At 34.9% G+C, this 15505-nt stretch overlaps 3 protein-coding genes across 10 annotated transcripts in view; all 3 read left to right on the forward strand.

The window, feature by feature from the left end:
* The window catches only part of LOC141398712 (uncharacterized), a 116501-nt gene extending 110849 nt beyond the window's left edge, over positions 1-5652 (forward strand). Inside the window, exon 3 of one of the 4 annotated variants that reach the window (XM_073976288.1) lies at positions 5260-5652. In XM_073976288.1, the coding sequence (XP_073832389.1) occupies positions 5260-5388 (129 nt within the window). In that variant the 3' untranslated portion in view covers positions 5389-5652. Of the gene's footprint in view, positions 1-5255 lie in introns of all 4 variants that reach the window. The other 3 variants (XM_073976290.1, XM_073976289.1, XM_073976287.1) reach the window with 3 other exon arrangements.
* Positions 1-15505, forward strand: part of LOC141398713 (neurobeachin-like) — a 906809-nt gene that overhangs the window by 836311 nt on the left and 54993 nt on the right. The gene's annotated exons all lie outside the window — the stretch shown is intronic.
* The window catches only part of rg (A kinase anchor protein rugose), a 351680-nt gene continuing 341533 nt past the window's right edge, over positions 5359-15505 (forward strand). For 4 of the 5 annotated variants that reach the window (XM_073976279.1, XM_073976280.1, XM_073976284.1 and 1 more), the window contains exon 1: positions 5620-6016. In XM_073976279.1, coding sequence (XP_073832380.1) covers positions 5798-6016 — 219 coding nt within the window. In that variant the 5' untranslated portion in view covers positions 5620-5797. Of the gene's footprint in view, positions 6017-15505 lie in introns of all 5 variants that reach the window. The other variant, XM_073976281.1, reaches the window with a different exon arrangement.

Below are 15505 nucleotides of genomic sequence, written 5' to 3' on the forward strand. Positions count from 1 at the left end.
TGCCGCTACTTTAAGGAAAGGGTGTATCTTCGCTGTTACAAGAAAAGTGGTCCAAATGGATATTCGCTCCTCGAATATTTTTGACATCTTACACACTAGAAGAATGTCTTCGGTCTATCATATGGTTTCTGGTTTTTCTACCTGGCCACGTATGACGAGATGTTGGAATCTAATGTTGCTCCCAACCATCAGCCTCATTCAGTTGTCGAATGTTACATCATGAAGGCTGAACTTGCCGATCATGGGAACAGCGACATTTGCTTTCCCAATTTTAGCATTAACATCTCCTAGAAAAATATTAGCTGTGTTCCTTTACTTACCTGAGGTTACCATTTGTTACCATTTTTAACCTGCAAAGCGTTCCTTAACCCCGAAAAGTGGCAAAACTGGAAGCAATTTTTAAGAGGGTGAGAGTGGAGAGAGAGAGCGAAAATGGCTTTCTCTTCTACCACAGGCTACCAGCAAAATTTCTGCAGGTAAAAAATGGCAAAATTGATTTTTCGACTTTTGTTTGACGATTATTTCACAATAAAAAAGAAAATGGACGAAAAAAGGAGAAAAAGTCGAACGCTGACAAAACTAAATTAAAAACTGTGAAATAAAAGACGAAAATTGATTTTTTATGTTTCTTTTTGGCATTGCTGCCAGATCTACCATTTTCCGTTCCTTTACTTTTCTGGTAAAAATGTTCATGAGAGAGCAATTTTGAGCAATTTTGACACTTTTCTCTTTTACCACCCTTACCATTAAAAAAGTAAAGGAACAAAGCTATTAATATCATGGCGAGGTGAGCGGTTATATGCCCTCTGTAGGCGCTAGTAGAATATATCCTTGGCCTGTTCATTAGAGTTGTTAAATCTAGCGAACTAGTTCAGTACTTTTGTTCGTTTGCGTATGAGTTATTTCACGAGAACAAAGAGATAATATAACTCATTCGCAGTTCGTTCAAATGGCCGGTGTCCACTGAACTATATAGTGAACTAGGTCGTTCAAACCAACTAGATTTTAACAACTCTACTGTTAATCCTTCTCTTAGGTCGGGACATAGGCCCAGATGAAACTTATGTTAGAAAATTTAGCTTTTATACGGATTGTGTCAATTTTCTCATAAACCGCAGTGAATCTGGAGACTGGATTCATAAGCCTTCGATTTACCATAAATCCAACACCTACCTCATGTTTCGTTTCATGTCAGTTATAATACAGTGTGTACTCGCTTGTGATCTTTACGTCTGCCCTATTGCATCGCACTTCCTGTAAGGAGATAATATCAGCTCACCAACTACATCCGCCAGTGCGTAAACTGCACCTACTCTGTAAAGATTCCAGACATTCCAGGTGGAAATTTGGAAATCATGGTCTTTAAAATGATTTCGGAAATGAAGGGATTGCTTTTGTCTTTTTTTTTTGTCATAGTATCTTGTTTTTTTTGTGGGGTGGGTTACTAGCCTTAAGCCCAATCAAAAATTTATCTTTTTTATGGGCAAACGCGCGGCACATGTTGGGGCACTACCTACAACGGGTGTGAAAGCCATCTCCCCAGGTGACATCAGGCCCAGTGTCCAGTTGAGTTAAAAGAGAGACCGGTCAGAACCGTTGTCTGGTATCTTTCATACCCAACTTCCTTGAACTTTGAAAACATTTACAAACTACAGCAAGAAACATATTTATATGGCTATTAGAGTAACCTGGAAATATCCCAAACCAATTTTCAAAATTATAGCTCTGTTAAATCTTTAGAAATAAAGTCCGCAATCATAACTAAGATGCTTCCTTAAAAATTATTCCCAAAATATATTGGGACTATATTTGCTTAATATATCTTAAAAAATAACACATGGCAAACACCGAAAAGAAATATGATTAGAGCGAAAATGTTTTGAGAGAAATTTGGGTAGTAATGCTTCTATGAAAAATATATATTGTTGCTGAAACCATACGTAAGGCAACCTGATATAAGAGTTGGCAATAATAGGTATTTTCAAATATTTGTTCTGAAAAAATTTTATCTGCATGCAATTTTTTAAAGGTGTGGCTGGGGAATCGCACTGTTTCATAGCAAAAAAGGTATTACAATCGGCCTTATTAATCCATTATTTTAACAAATGCATGAGAAATAAGTACTTATTATTTGCCACTAAAGTAAGTAGTAAACCTTTGGCTACCTACTAACAGTCCTAACTACTAATTTTGGGGCCAAAAAATAACTGCTTATTGCTTGCGCAAATCTTTTGTCTAAATAATGTGTTACGAGGGCTGAACGATCTGACCTAACAATGAAAACGCGAATATTTACCATAAAAAACGATTTTATTGTTTTCCTAAGGAGTCTCCAGTATGATTTATATACTTTTTCGTGCTCGCAAACCTATTGGCGAAGCACTTTTTCCACTCCGATTGAGACACTTCCAAAACATGGTTTTTGAGCGCTTTTACATCATCTTCAGGCAACAAAAATCCTTGAACACGCCTTTTTTTCTTGATTTGCTGGAATCAAATGAAGACATTGGATCCCCAGTCAGGGCTGTACCTCCGCTGTACCCATCAATTCGACGTTTTGTCCGGCCAACAGGCGCTTGTTTGAATCGATGTGTGAGAGCCCACATTGTCATGACGCAGAATGATTTGTCTTCTCTTGATCGTTTTCCGAATTTCTCAGGAGACTTCAGGCAAACAAATTATAATGTACCACTCAAAATTAACCGTCCTATATTTCTCAAGCCGTATAGACTCCACATGGTCAGTCAGTCAGAAACAGGCAACCTTTTGTTTCGAAGTGTTTGTTACATGAACAATTTTCGTTTGATTTGGCTCGTTTCCGAAGACCCAAACAGCCGATTCCTGCTTTGTTTCAGGCTTCTAAGCATAGATCCTAGATTCGTCATCTGTGACGATCTTATAAACGTCGTTTAAAGCACCGCGATCGATTTTATGCACAATTTATTTAAACCATTAAGTAGAGCCGTTTTTGAGCGATTGTCAAATTTTGCTGGATCTAATGAGGAAAATCCATTTTTACGGCCAGGTGTTTATACAATATCAAATGTTAGTTGGTGGATGCCTCTATCTCACGGTATTTAAGATGGCGATCTCGCAATATCCGTTCATGCACGGCATATATTTTCTCTGGCACAACGTCCGATTTTGGGCGACCCTCACGACCTTCGTTTTTTGGCGAGTGCCGACCCCGGTTGAATTCATTAAACCAGTTTTTCATAGTCCTATAGGATGATCCTATCTCGAAATAAAAAAAATTTAATTTGATTGTTAAAAAAAATTGTGAAAAATTCTTGGATGAAAACGTTCACAAGTAAAGTCCACTTATTTTTTTTTTTTTTTTGCTAAGCGAACACATAACATGTTCGTACGGAAAACTGTTCTGAATAAGTCTAGGCTAAAAACTGTCAAACTTTCCAAAAAAAGTCAAATGGCGCCTGGCAAAACGCGGTGTTGCCTAGGCCAGAATAATTGTAATGAGTTTTTTTGCTTCTTCGTTGTTTGTGGCGTAAATAAATGCGAATATTACATTTTCGAAAATCCTTTCAAAATAATTTTAAAAAATATCATGACATGTCTAATTATGGCTTTCTAAACTCGCAGAATTCTTTAAAAATACTCAATAAATCGGTGGTGATAATTGAGATAACTTCTTAAAAATATTCCAAATTAATTACAGTTTTCCAACAAGAGACTCATACAAATTTCTTTACTATCCCATTATTTTAAAAAGGTAATAAGTAAAAGAAATAAGCAGGTATTCTTTGGCTACTACAAGTAGACTATTAAAAACATACGACCTTTAGTAGCCAATAATTAACTACTTAACTAACAATAAAAGCCGGCAATTTAGTGGCCAAAAAATGACTTCTTATTTCTGGCCAATTATCCTTATTAAAATAATGGGCTAGTAAGGAGTTTTGTAATGAGTTTTTTGCTGGGTTCGGAAACACTGTAAAAAATATTCTTAAAAACCAACATGTTTTCCCGGAAACATAATAATGGTCTCCGTTTCTTTTTCCCTCATACATTCAGTTTTAAAATCTCTTTTGTTTTTAGGAAAGTTTAAAAAAAAGCTAAAAATATCTGTCTACCAACGTGTTTGTACGTGTACATATTCATATATGTATGTCTTGTTTGTTTAGTTTCTACCTTTTCTATTTATTCATACGAAATTTACCTGTGTCATTAAACACATCTTTATTCTATTCATTTTCCACTTCTGGGTTTTTTCACATCATCTCTCGTCTTTTTATCTCATTATTTGTTCTCTATACCCTCTTCACATAGTGTAACAGTGATAGCAATGGAGTAGTTTGTTTTTCATAGATACATAAATCACATTTACCAGGGTCCAGGCTGCTTGCTATATGTAAATGAAAAGGTACTGTAAATTTGGTTTACAGGCATTTTATTCAATTTATTTTGTATACATTCTCATCAGACACTTGGCTTGAAAAACACACACACACACACACACTTTAATGAATGGAAAAATACATACATGTTCGTTTCTTTTTTCTTGTTTTCTTTGTAAATGTTAGTTGTGGCAAACCACAGCATACATGTAGGCTTTACAGAAAATTATTTTAAATCAAAGCCTACTTGTGGGCTTTACACACAAAAAAACAGGTGTTATATGAAATTGTGTAGAAAAGTGCAATGAAGTTACAAACACCTTTACATATGTAGAAGTTACAGGTGTTATGGTGAGTGAGTAGGATTGGGATTGAAAAAAAGTAAATGATGTGTAATTTTTTTTCAGACTTTAACTTAGCTTTAGAAATTTCTGCAGGGACTTGCTCCCCCTTCCTCTCCTTACAGATAATCTTTTAAACACAATTTCCTGTATTTTAACACACATACATCCTTTTTTAAAAATTAATGATAAGCCGGAAGTTGATAAACTTGTTTAACATCTACAACGGAAATGTAATTTGAAATAAACAACGGAAGTATGATATGATATTCTTTCAAATACACCTAAGGCTGGCTGTCTTAGACAAATACATATGATGAAATGCCTAATTCCAACACAAAATATATAGGGATTCGAAAACAAAACAAACAAAAAACATCAAAACGCGTATCAACATAAATGTGTGCTTTTTCTTATTTATTTTCTAAAAAATTAAAAAAAATCATTTCATCCCATCCATAATATATGCCGTTACTCTACAACAAAACGCCAGCGAATCTAATACAAATTTCCATTCTTTTTGTTTTCTTTTGGTTTCTTTGAAAATCTCTTTCTAAAGTTAGATTCCTCAGATCAAGAAAACGAAACACAAGAAATTGAACGTTATTAAAAAGTTTTTAAAGAAATATTGTACAATAAAAAAATTATGTAAATATTTTAAGAAATCAAAAATTAAATATAAACAATTTTAAATGGAAGCTAAGAACAAGAACAACAACAAAAATAAAAATAAGAAAAATACAAATAAGCAACAAAATTACATCAACTTTAATGAAATAATTATCAACAACTAAACCAACACACAAGTTAAAACACCTACCAAGTAGGTTGTAAAGTATGTGAAACCATTAACTAAAAAAGAAAAAAAAAAACAACTAAACTGCAGAAAAACACCAACAACAAGAACAACATGAGAAGTGTTATTACACTTAACTAACTTGAAATTAAAAACAAAACAACAACAACAACTAAATAAGAAAATATATTTTTTCACAACAACCTCTGGTGCTCATTACATCGTGCCAACAACAACAACTTTTTTTACCATCATCATCTACCAACCACACTCTACAACTATAAAACACTTCCATTTAACAAATTATGGACTCCTTGGAGCGTATAATGCGTGCGGCACCATTGCCGCGCGCTCTTAGCGTTAATACGGCAACTACAAAGGGCCAGCAACGAGCACTGGTACATGCCTCTTTGGCTGCGGCCACAGTGGGCCGCAAAGGTAGACATTTAACCGGCACATTTTGCCTAACCGGTGACACAATGGAGGGCATTATACAGTGTTTAGTGTTCTTGAAAGCATTTTCGGTAAGTAGCTGTTTTGTGGGTGTAAATATGTAAAATAAAAACAAAAGAAATTTTGAAAATTAAAAATTTAATAAGACAAAAATATTTAAATTTAATTTTGCTATTTATTTATCGTATGGGATTTTATTTTTATTCATTTTGAAAAATAAAATAGAAGCAAAATTAATGTGAATGAAGTTTGATATTTAGCATATGAATTAATTTGCTGCCATTTTTTCGTATTATTCTCGAACATATTTAATTTGTTCAGCCAAACACGCAGAGAGGGAGAGAGAGTATCAAACCAAAGATATTTTGAGATAACAATACATATGATATTTTCAATAGTTTATGGTCTTAAACCAAATGAATTAATTTGACACTTATTATATGGTTGCAGCAACATTAAAAGTTTTTATATTGCTAAAAATGTGTTTGTCCCGACCATATTTTTTTCTCTACTTGTGGATATTATGTCAGTTCTAAATTACAGTACATATTTTCCCAATAATTTGTAGTAAGAATAACGCTGGGTATGAGCAAACGTATTTTGAGAACAAGATGGGATATTTTCACTATATTAAAATATATATATTGTTGGTGCAACCATTCTTATATGTCATCCAACACTCAATGTGTTAAGACAACAAAATGTATTTTTACTGGTTTTTAAACACTATTTTGCTCTCAAAATACGGTTGGTTTGACCATTTTCCTTCTCTACATGCAAGTGTGAAATATGTGGTTAATCAACAGTCGTTGGACGCCGCACACGCTACCAAAGTCTTGGTCTAGAAAACGCCTGTTTGGTCTTTGAAAGTGGATAGAGTTTTTATTTGACAAAATGGTTGGTGTTGTAATTGCATTTAGATATTCTCTGTTTGTGAATGAGAGGCCGAAGCTGATTGGAGATTGACGTTTTAGCCGAGCAGTTATCACTGTGGCTTCGACTAAGATTTACAAGATATGGTCATTTGACTGACCCAAATAAAATTTTAGGATGTAAATGGACTTTTTCATCGATTGGAAAATAATTGCGGCCTGCGACTTCCTGGAAATTCGCAAATACAAAGTACTATGGAAATAAAGATCGCCAGGTTGGCACGGGTTAACGTTAACCGATCGCCATAGAATTTCATGTAAAAGTTTTTTGCATCAAATGGAACAAATTGGGGTTGGGAGTTCCACAAAATGTTTTTTTTTTTTTTTTGGTAGCTCTAATGTTCATATCCAAAGAATAGAGCTGTAAAACAGGATTCAGATGGTTTTAACTCAAATGGAAAAAATCGATGTCGGATTTTTTATTCGACACACGCATAAAGCGTATAGTTTTGTTATACCCTCAGCATTTTTGCTAAAGAGGGTATATACACTTTCATACGGGCAAAATGGACCACATCGAAATAATGGTTTTAGACCCCAAGTATGTTTGGACGAAATCCGTTTCAGACAAATTGGAGTTGATTTAGCATTGTCCGTCCGTCTGTCTGGCTGGCTGGAGCGCACGATAACTCTCGAATGGATCAACCGATCCCCCCCAAAAGATCGAAAATGTTCGGAAAATTTTTTGCGCACGATAACGATCTTGAAGGAAGTATCCGATTTGGTTCCAATATGGACTTAAGTGGTCCACTCTTTCGGGTACCTCCCACACAAAATGTCGGAAAAGTTCAGTTTAGGACCTGCTCTCGAATCGTTTTGATTTTTGTTGTAACAACTTGTATTCACGGCCCCCATACAGCGGTACAAGTTTCATCAGGGACAAAACCATACTTCCTGAGAAAATGGTCTGGAAGTTTCAAAAACCCCATATGACACAATTTTGTCATCGTAATATTTTCTCCAAACTTAGTTAAAATTCGAAGATAAGTCATATCGGTCCACTCCTTCAGGTACCTCCCCCACAAAAGGTCAAAAATGTTCGGAAAAATTGTGCGCGCAATAACTCTTGATGGGAGTGACCGATTTGGTCCATTCGAGTTTGAATATGGACTATATTTGCGACTCCTTCGGGTACCTTTCACAAAAAATTTCGAATAAATTCATTTTAAGACCTGCTCCAGAATCACTTTGATTTTTGTTAAAGCAACTTGCATTCGCTGCCTCAATTACGATGTTAGAAGTTTTTTCAGGGGCAAGTCCATACTTATTCAGAAAAAGCCACCATATATAGTAGCTTCGTCATAATTTGCCTAAACTTAGTTTTAGTTAGAAGATGGGCAAAACCGGTCCACAATTTCCGGTACTTTCCTCAAACATTTAAAACATGTCACTAAAATAGTATGCACGATATATCTTGAACGGGTCAATCATGTTCGGACAAACTTTATATCTCCTAATATTTTGTCCAAATTAGGTTTAACTTCTAAAATGGTCCATATCGGTCCTCTCCTAGGGTACCTCCACCACATACCGATGCTGTTCGTTATGGTCCTGTTTAAATCAATATTATGTTTTCCATGGGCAAGTCCATTCTTCCTGGCATACTGATCCAAAAGGTATACGATGACCCACTTAAATGACTATATGATATATATAAGCTGAGGGTATATCTCTGTCGGCAAAGCCGACTGATACTTTTTTACTTGTTAACATAAATATAGCCACAGCTTCAAAGCCAATTATCTTATAAAGCCAATATTTTTTGCCACGTCCAGAAACATTTCATTTTATCTACAATTATTTAACTTGTAAAATATACAATCACAAGCCACGTGTTTTAAAAGGGTAAACCCGTGTTAAATTTTCAAAAATATTGGTAATATATATTTTTTTAAGCCAGGATTTTCAAAACTTCCCTTACAAATTCATGTTTTGGGGTCTCAAAGATGCTCAAAAATTTTAAAAAATTCAGATTTTTGGTTTCTATTTTATGACTTTAAAGTTCCTTAAGCAATTTTTTTGAAAACTTTTCGCTTTTGCCTTTAAAGTCCATCGAAAATTATTCGTTAAGAATCACGTTTTTGTTTGAAGACACTTAGTATTATTTAAATAAGAATGTTCTTTGGAAGATCCACCAAAATATTCCTAAACCAGTAAGGAAAGGGGCCGGGGCCGACTATATGATACCCTACACCACTGTGAATATGTAAAATATATATTGGGGCTATATCGAAATCTGAACCGATTCCAAAATAATATGGCACACTTATTTTTGGACCAAATTCCGTCAGACATTCCATCGGCCGAAAATATAAATAGGAGCTAATGGTATGCACACCCGCCTTGCAATCGTGGGTTCGATTCCCCGGCCAGTCAACACAAAAAATGTTCAACGGTGCCAAAATACCCCTCAGTGATGTTGGTGACATTTACTGAGTATTTCAGCCATGTAAAACTTCTCTACAAAGAGGTGTCTTAAGACACGCCGTTCGGACTCGGCGATAAACAGTAGGTCCCATATCACTGAGCTAATATGAATCGGGGTGCACTCATTGATATGAGAGAAGTCTCCCTTCTCCCGTATGGGATGTTTGTGGAACAATTATTATTATATTATTATATCCAAATCTAAACCGATTTCGATATAATTTGGCACATTTATTTCTAGGCCGAATTCAGTCACACATTCCAAATTTTATCGAAATCGGACATATACAACGTGTTTGGTGCAGTAAATACTTGAAATCGTCCGAAAATATATATGGGAGCTATATCCAAATCTGGACCGATTTCGATACAATTTGGCTCATTTATTTCTAGACCGAATTCAGTCACATGTTTCAAATTTCATAGAAATCGGACTTATATAGCGTGTTTTGTGCAGCAAATATTTGAAATCGTCCGAAAATATATATGGGAGCTATATGCAAATCTGAACCGATTTTCACCAAAAACAATATCGTTCTTTCTATGGCTAAAAAAATGATATTCCCCAATTTTCAGCTGAATCGGACAATAAATGTGACCGGTATGTTGCGAACAAAAATACATGGACAGACAGACGGACGGACATGCATAAATCGACTCTGAAAGTGATTATATGTATGTATATCCCCAAAAGGAACTATGGGTCTATTTTGTTTCCTTATGCATGTTACATACAAATGCACAAAGACAATACCCCTTACCACAGTGTGGTGTAGGGTTTAAAAAAGAGAAAACGAATTATCGAAACTTGTTTGCAAATCAAAAAGGAAAGATATTCCCACGCAACTACCAAATTAAGCGACCCTAAGCTGATTTTTATTTGTAATTCTGTCTGAACGAACACTTTAATGGGCTTCCCGGAAATGCGAAGGTTCATACAATATAAACGGTATTGGTTCTGCCTATACCATTTCTATAACATGTTCCAAGAATTAGGAGGGTTGGCGTTTTTTGTTTGGGATGACGACTTCTATTTTGTTTTTCAACATAGTCAGGCTTAATCCCATAGTCGTTGTTTTAATATTTTATTAAAACAACTTTAATTTATTAGTGGGAAAAAATTGGCGATGTTTACCAAGGGGTAAGGCAGGGAATACTATAGTTTCAGATCTCGCCACAGATCTTCATCAGTTCCCTTATTTCTTGTTTTCCAACAAGAAACTTTTTATACCCAAGTGTCAATTGCTAGCTCAAATAGATACGTGCGCAAAGAAACACTCTGATCGAGAATTTCTTTGGCACTACCTTGGCAATTGCTAGCTCAAATAGATACGTGCGCAAAGAAACACTCTGATCGAGTGCCAAGGTAGTGCCAAAGAAATTCTCGATCAGAGTGTTTCTTTGCGCACGTATCTATTTGAGCTAGCAATTGACACTTGGGTATAAAAAGTTTCTTGTTGGAAAACAAGAAATAAGGGAACTGATGAAGATCTGTGGCGAGATCTGAAACTATAGTCTTCCCTGCCTTACCCCTTGGTAAACATCGCCAATTTTTTCCCACTAATAAATTAAAGTTGTTTTAATAAAATTTTAAAACAACGACTATGGGATTAAGCCTGACTATGTTGAAAAACAAAATGTTCCAAGAATTTATATATTTTAATTTCGATGTTCCGAAAAATGTTTAAAAACCATCCGCCAAATGTGAGTTACAGCGTTTCTCCTAATCACCTCCCTCCTACAACCTCATGCATTTTTGGCTTTCAAAATTCCACAAACAATTTCTTTAAAAACCTACATTTGAGGCTTTAATAGTCCTTCCAAATATTAAAACTAAAATCTAACTTTTAGATTCTAAAGTCTTTCAAAATATTATTTAAATCCATATTTTATAGGTTGCATTTTTTCAAAGATCGTCAAAACTATTTTTTTTTTTTTCAAAAATCACCGTTTTAAGGCATTCAAAGCACCTCAAAGATGTTCTTTACAACACAAAAAAAAATATTTTAATTCTTTTTAAAATTCAGTCGAAATATTATACTAAAACCAATAGTATCTTCTTAAAAAATAGAAAAATTGTTTTTGCACATCCGAAGTGGTTGTGCAAAGTGAAGAAAAATAAATAGAAAAATTTAATATGCATTCTATATTAATAGTCCACGACAGAATTCAATTAAAGTGAAGGCTACACGTTTTAAAATTTTGAAATCCAGTCTTAAAAAATTACCAATTTTTGGCATTTGAAAGCCGCTTAAAATGTTTATCAATTTTAATAGAATAAAGGTAAAAAATCAAAAATTTCTGTCTTTCAAACCTCTAAAAAAAAATTCTAATAAGGTAATGCTTTTTGGTCTAGGTGTTTGGCTTAGAAAGCTTAAAAAATAATATTTAAAAATACCTGTTTTTGTTTTAAAATTTCTTTAGGCAAATTTAATAAAAATTCACTGTGGTACCTGAAATTCCGTCAAAGATTTATCCACAATTTTGGCGTGAAAACTTAAAGTTTCTCATTGATTTTAGACTTCAGTCAGTAGAGATTGCATGTGTGGTGCATACTTTTGAGTCTCGTCCTTTAAACCTCTTAAAACATTCTAATAAGGTAATGCTTTTTGATCTGTAAAGCTCTTTGAAGCAAGCATTAATTTAAATTCTAGGGTTTTGGCTTTTGAAGCCTATTTCCTCAAAAATAATATTTAAAAATACCTGTTTTTGTTTTAAAATTTCTTTAGGCAAATTTTATAAAAATTCACTGTAGTGGCTGAAATTCCATCAACGATTTATTCACAATTTTGGCTTTAACATTCCTTCAGAAAACATTCTACTTTTTTTAAAAAAAAGCGCCCTTCAAAAATCAATGATTTCGTCTTTAAACAATTCATCCTTTGGAAATATTCGTACATTTTAAAAGGAAGAAAAATCACTGCCTTAGTGTAAACTTAATCACTTTAGCCCTTTCCACCCTTCCCAATTTCATTCTAAAACCAATTAACAAAGCGAAAATGATTCTGGGCAAAATTCTACAAGCATGTAGCAAATATTTCATATGAACTTTACATATTCCATCAAAGGGAGTAAAATTTCAAAATTTCACTTTTTCTTGCATAGAATATTTACCTAAAAGGGCTGGCTGTATGGATGGATGACGGCTCCCCTTGCTATTTAATGTCCCATATGTGAATAATAAAACTGTTCATAAAATATTTACCAAAAGAAACAAACACAAATAAAGCCATATACATACATATGTATGTACATATTTTTGGGGAAAGAGGGGGTAGATGTTTTAAGCCTTTTTTTCTGAAAAGCATACATTTAAGGGTTCACTAAGTTTTTTTGTAGATTTTTATAATGTTTTGTGTGAAGGAGGCGAGGATGTGACCAGGATTTGTACTCGAAGGGATATAACGGTATTAAGTTATTTGTTGAAATATCTTCTGTTGGACCATTAAAAACGTTTTGGGGTCTTTATCTATTTTTTGTGTAAAACTCTTAACATAATCCTCTGTCTAATTTATATTTACATTAAGGTTTACATACAATACTATCTCTATATAAATTAATAGCTTAATACCTAAGATTTGTTATAACCACCAACACCACCACCACTTGAAAATATACAAACATAATTAATTGACTCCCCTCTTCTTTTCTCTGTTTTTTTTGCAGGTGAGTGAACATATTAAACTCAAGCAATTTAATAGTACATAAAATATCTGAGTAAGTTACAAATTGTGTATATACAAGAATTTGGCAAAATAAAAACATCATCGCCGACACCACCACCCGTACCACCGCGATTCAGTTTGTAGTTGGAATTTGCCTAGACAAACATCATTAAAATACAACCATCCATATCGTCAAGACTGTTTTTTCCCTTCCAGCAAAGAAAAAAAAACTGAAACAACATTTCAAAAGTAGAGAATTTTTCGCAAATGGTTTTAGTATCGTTAGCGAAGCATACTTTGAGGGGTTGTGTTTTTAGCAACAGCATATTTTTAGGCATGCACATGTGTTTTTTTCCTTTGGTTTCTTCGTTTACAGTTCGTTTTTTCCATTTCGCCAAGAACAACAACCAAACATTAATATGTTTTCAATTGTTTTCTGTCTGCATATTTAAGAGGCATCACGGTTGTCATCCTCTTAAAAAGAAGAAGAGGAAAAAATTGGTTTTCCACATCACGAAGTGTTTGTGCAAAGCGGGGGAAAGAATAAATAGAACAAATTTCATATGCCTTCGATATCAATACCCCCACAACAGAATTCTATTGAAGTGCTATATTCTAATGAAGGGTTAACGTTCGGTTTCCTTTTTTTCTCCATCTCATTTCGTTTGTTATTGTTGTATTCTAATATAAATGTCTTTGTTGGCTTGTGAAACAAACCATAGATGGCAGCTAGTAACATATTGTTTTCTGCTATTTTCTTTGTTTGTGACTGACAACTTTGTTCACGGGACATATAGCCTGGAATTGCTTCAATACACATGTCAAATCATGCATACATTTGACACGGGAATGATGGCATTCTTTGTATATTAATCATGGTGAGAAAATAACAACAACAATACGGAGGGAAATTCTTCGTCAATGTTGATGATATTGAATTTATTTTTTTAACGGCTCTTTGAGTGAAAACTTAAAGTTTATCATTGATTAGAGCCTTCAGTCAGTAGAGATTGCATGTGTGGTGCATACTTTTGGACCTCGCATGACGTGTATCACACTGAACACGTGGTGGAAGTTAATATTTTAACAAAGTTCCGATTGTAGGAAAAATAGTTACAGGAATCATGGAACTAACTGACCTATGAACAGATCCCTAACAAATTACTTTGCTTTCAGAAAAGACAGAGGAGACTAAGAGGAGACAATTTTGGGCGTATGAATTTGCCGACAAAAAAAATAGGGATTTAGATTAAAGCAAAAAAGTTTTGGGGAGGGAGGTACCTAAGAAATGGACCAACATAGTTCAGCCTACCTCACATCAGTCGGTCACATTATAATTTAGAGTTTGCCCACGAAAACAGGGATCCCCGAACAGACCCTTAACCGTAGTTAATCAAAAATTTTGAACATTTGTATGGGTGGTACCCCAAGTAGTGGACCGATAAGGCCCACTTTTAGACATAAACTAAGTTTGAACAAAATATTTCGAAATCCAAAGTTTCGAACAAATCGGTTGTTCTGTTTATGAGATAGCACGTGTACCAATTTAGCGAATATTTTCCAAATTTTGTGGGGGAGGGCCAATAATTTTTTCAAAACAAAAATTGAACTTTTGTGGAGGAGGTACCCGAAGCAGTGGACCGATATGGCTCATCTTCGAATTTAAACGAAGTTTGAACAAAATATTACGAAATCCAAATTTTTGACCTAATCCGTTAATCCCATCGACAGTTTTAGGATTTTAACCACATTTTCCGCCCAAATTGGCAATAGGAGCTTAAAGAGACTTAAAAATGTCTGCATCAAAGATGGTGGAAGTAGCTATGTGTAAAGTTTTAATACCAGACAGAGACATGTGGATCAATGGAACTCTAGCACAGATACCTGCTGGAAGCTGCGGGTTTACGGATGGGGCTGTGCTAGTGGGGAGAACCGGACTGGGTCTATATATAATGGAGCCGAAAAGGAAAATCTCCCTCCGACTGCCGGATCATAATACGATTCTTCAGGCGGAAGTCCGAGCGCTAACAGAGTGTCTGAACTGGTTTGACACTCACACAAACAAGCCCACCACTGCAAGCATCCTTACTGACAGAAAAACAGCCATCACGGCTATAACAACAAAAACAGTGAAGTTATATGGGTACCAGGGCAAATTTGGATTAGGGGTAATGAAATAGCAAACTCCTTAGCAAAACAGGGAGCAACCTACAGTCGGCCTAGATAACGCCAAGCCCTTAAAGGCGATGCGTATAGAGCTAAAGGCATGGGCAAAAGATGCACATATACCCCTCTGGAATAGAGAAGACAAGGGAACAACACAAAAATCCTATGAGGGAACCCAGACGAGGACAAAATACTAAGTAAAAAAGACATCAGTAGACTGACGGGTATCCTAACAGGACACCTGGGGCTACAAACGCACCTGCACAAAATAGGTTGTGCAGAAAGCAGTGAATGCAGGGCATGCAGAGTGGACGACGAAACGTTGGAACACTACGTCTGTCATTTCCAGCCCTTCACAAATCCGAGAAAC

The sequence above is a fragment of the Musca autumnalis genome, unplaced genomic scaffold (assembly GCF_047663935.1).
Source record: "Musca autumnalis isolate F117 unplaced genomic scaffold, ASM4766393v1 scaffold_3, whole genome shotgun sequence".
In the NCBI taxonomy this organism is placed as follows: Eukaryota; Metazoa; Arthropoda; class Insecta; order Diptera; family Muscidae; genus Musca; species Musca autumnalis.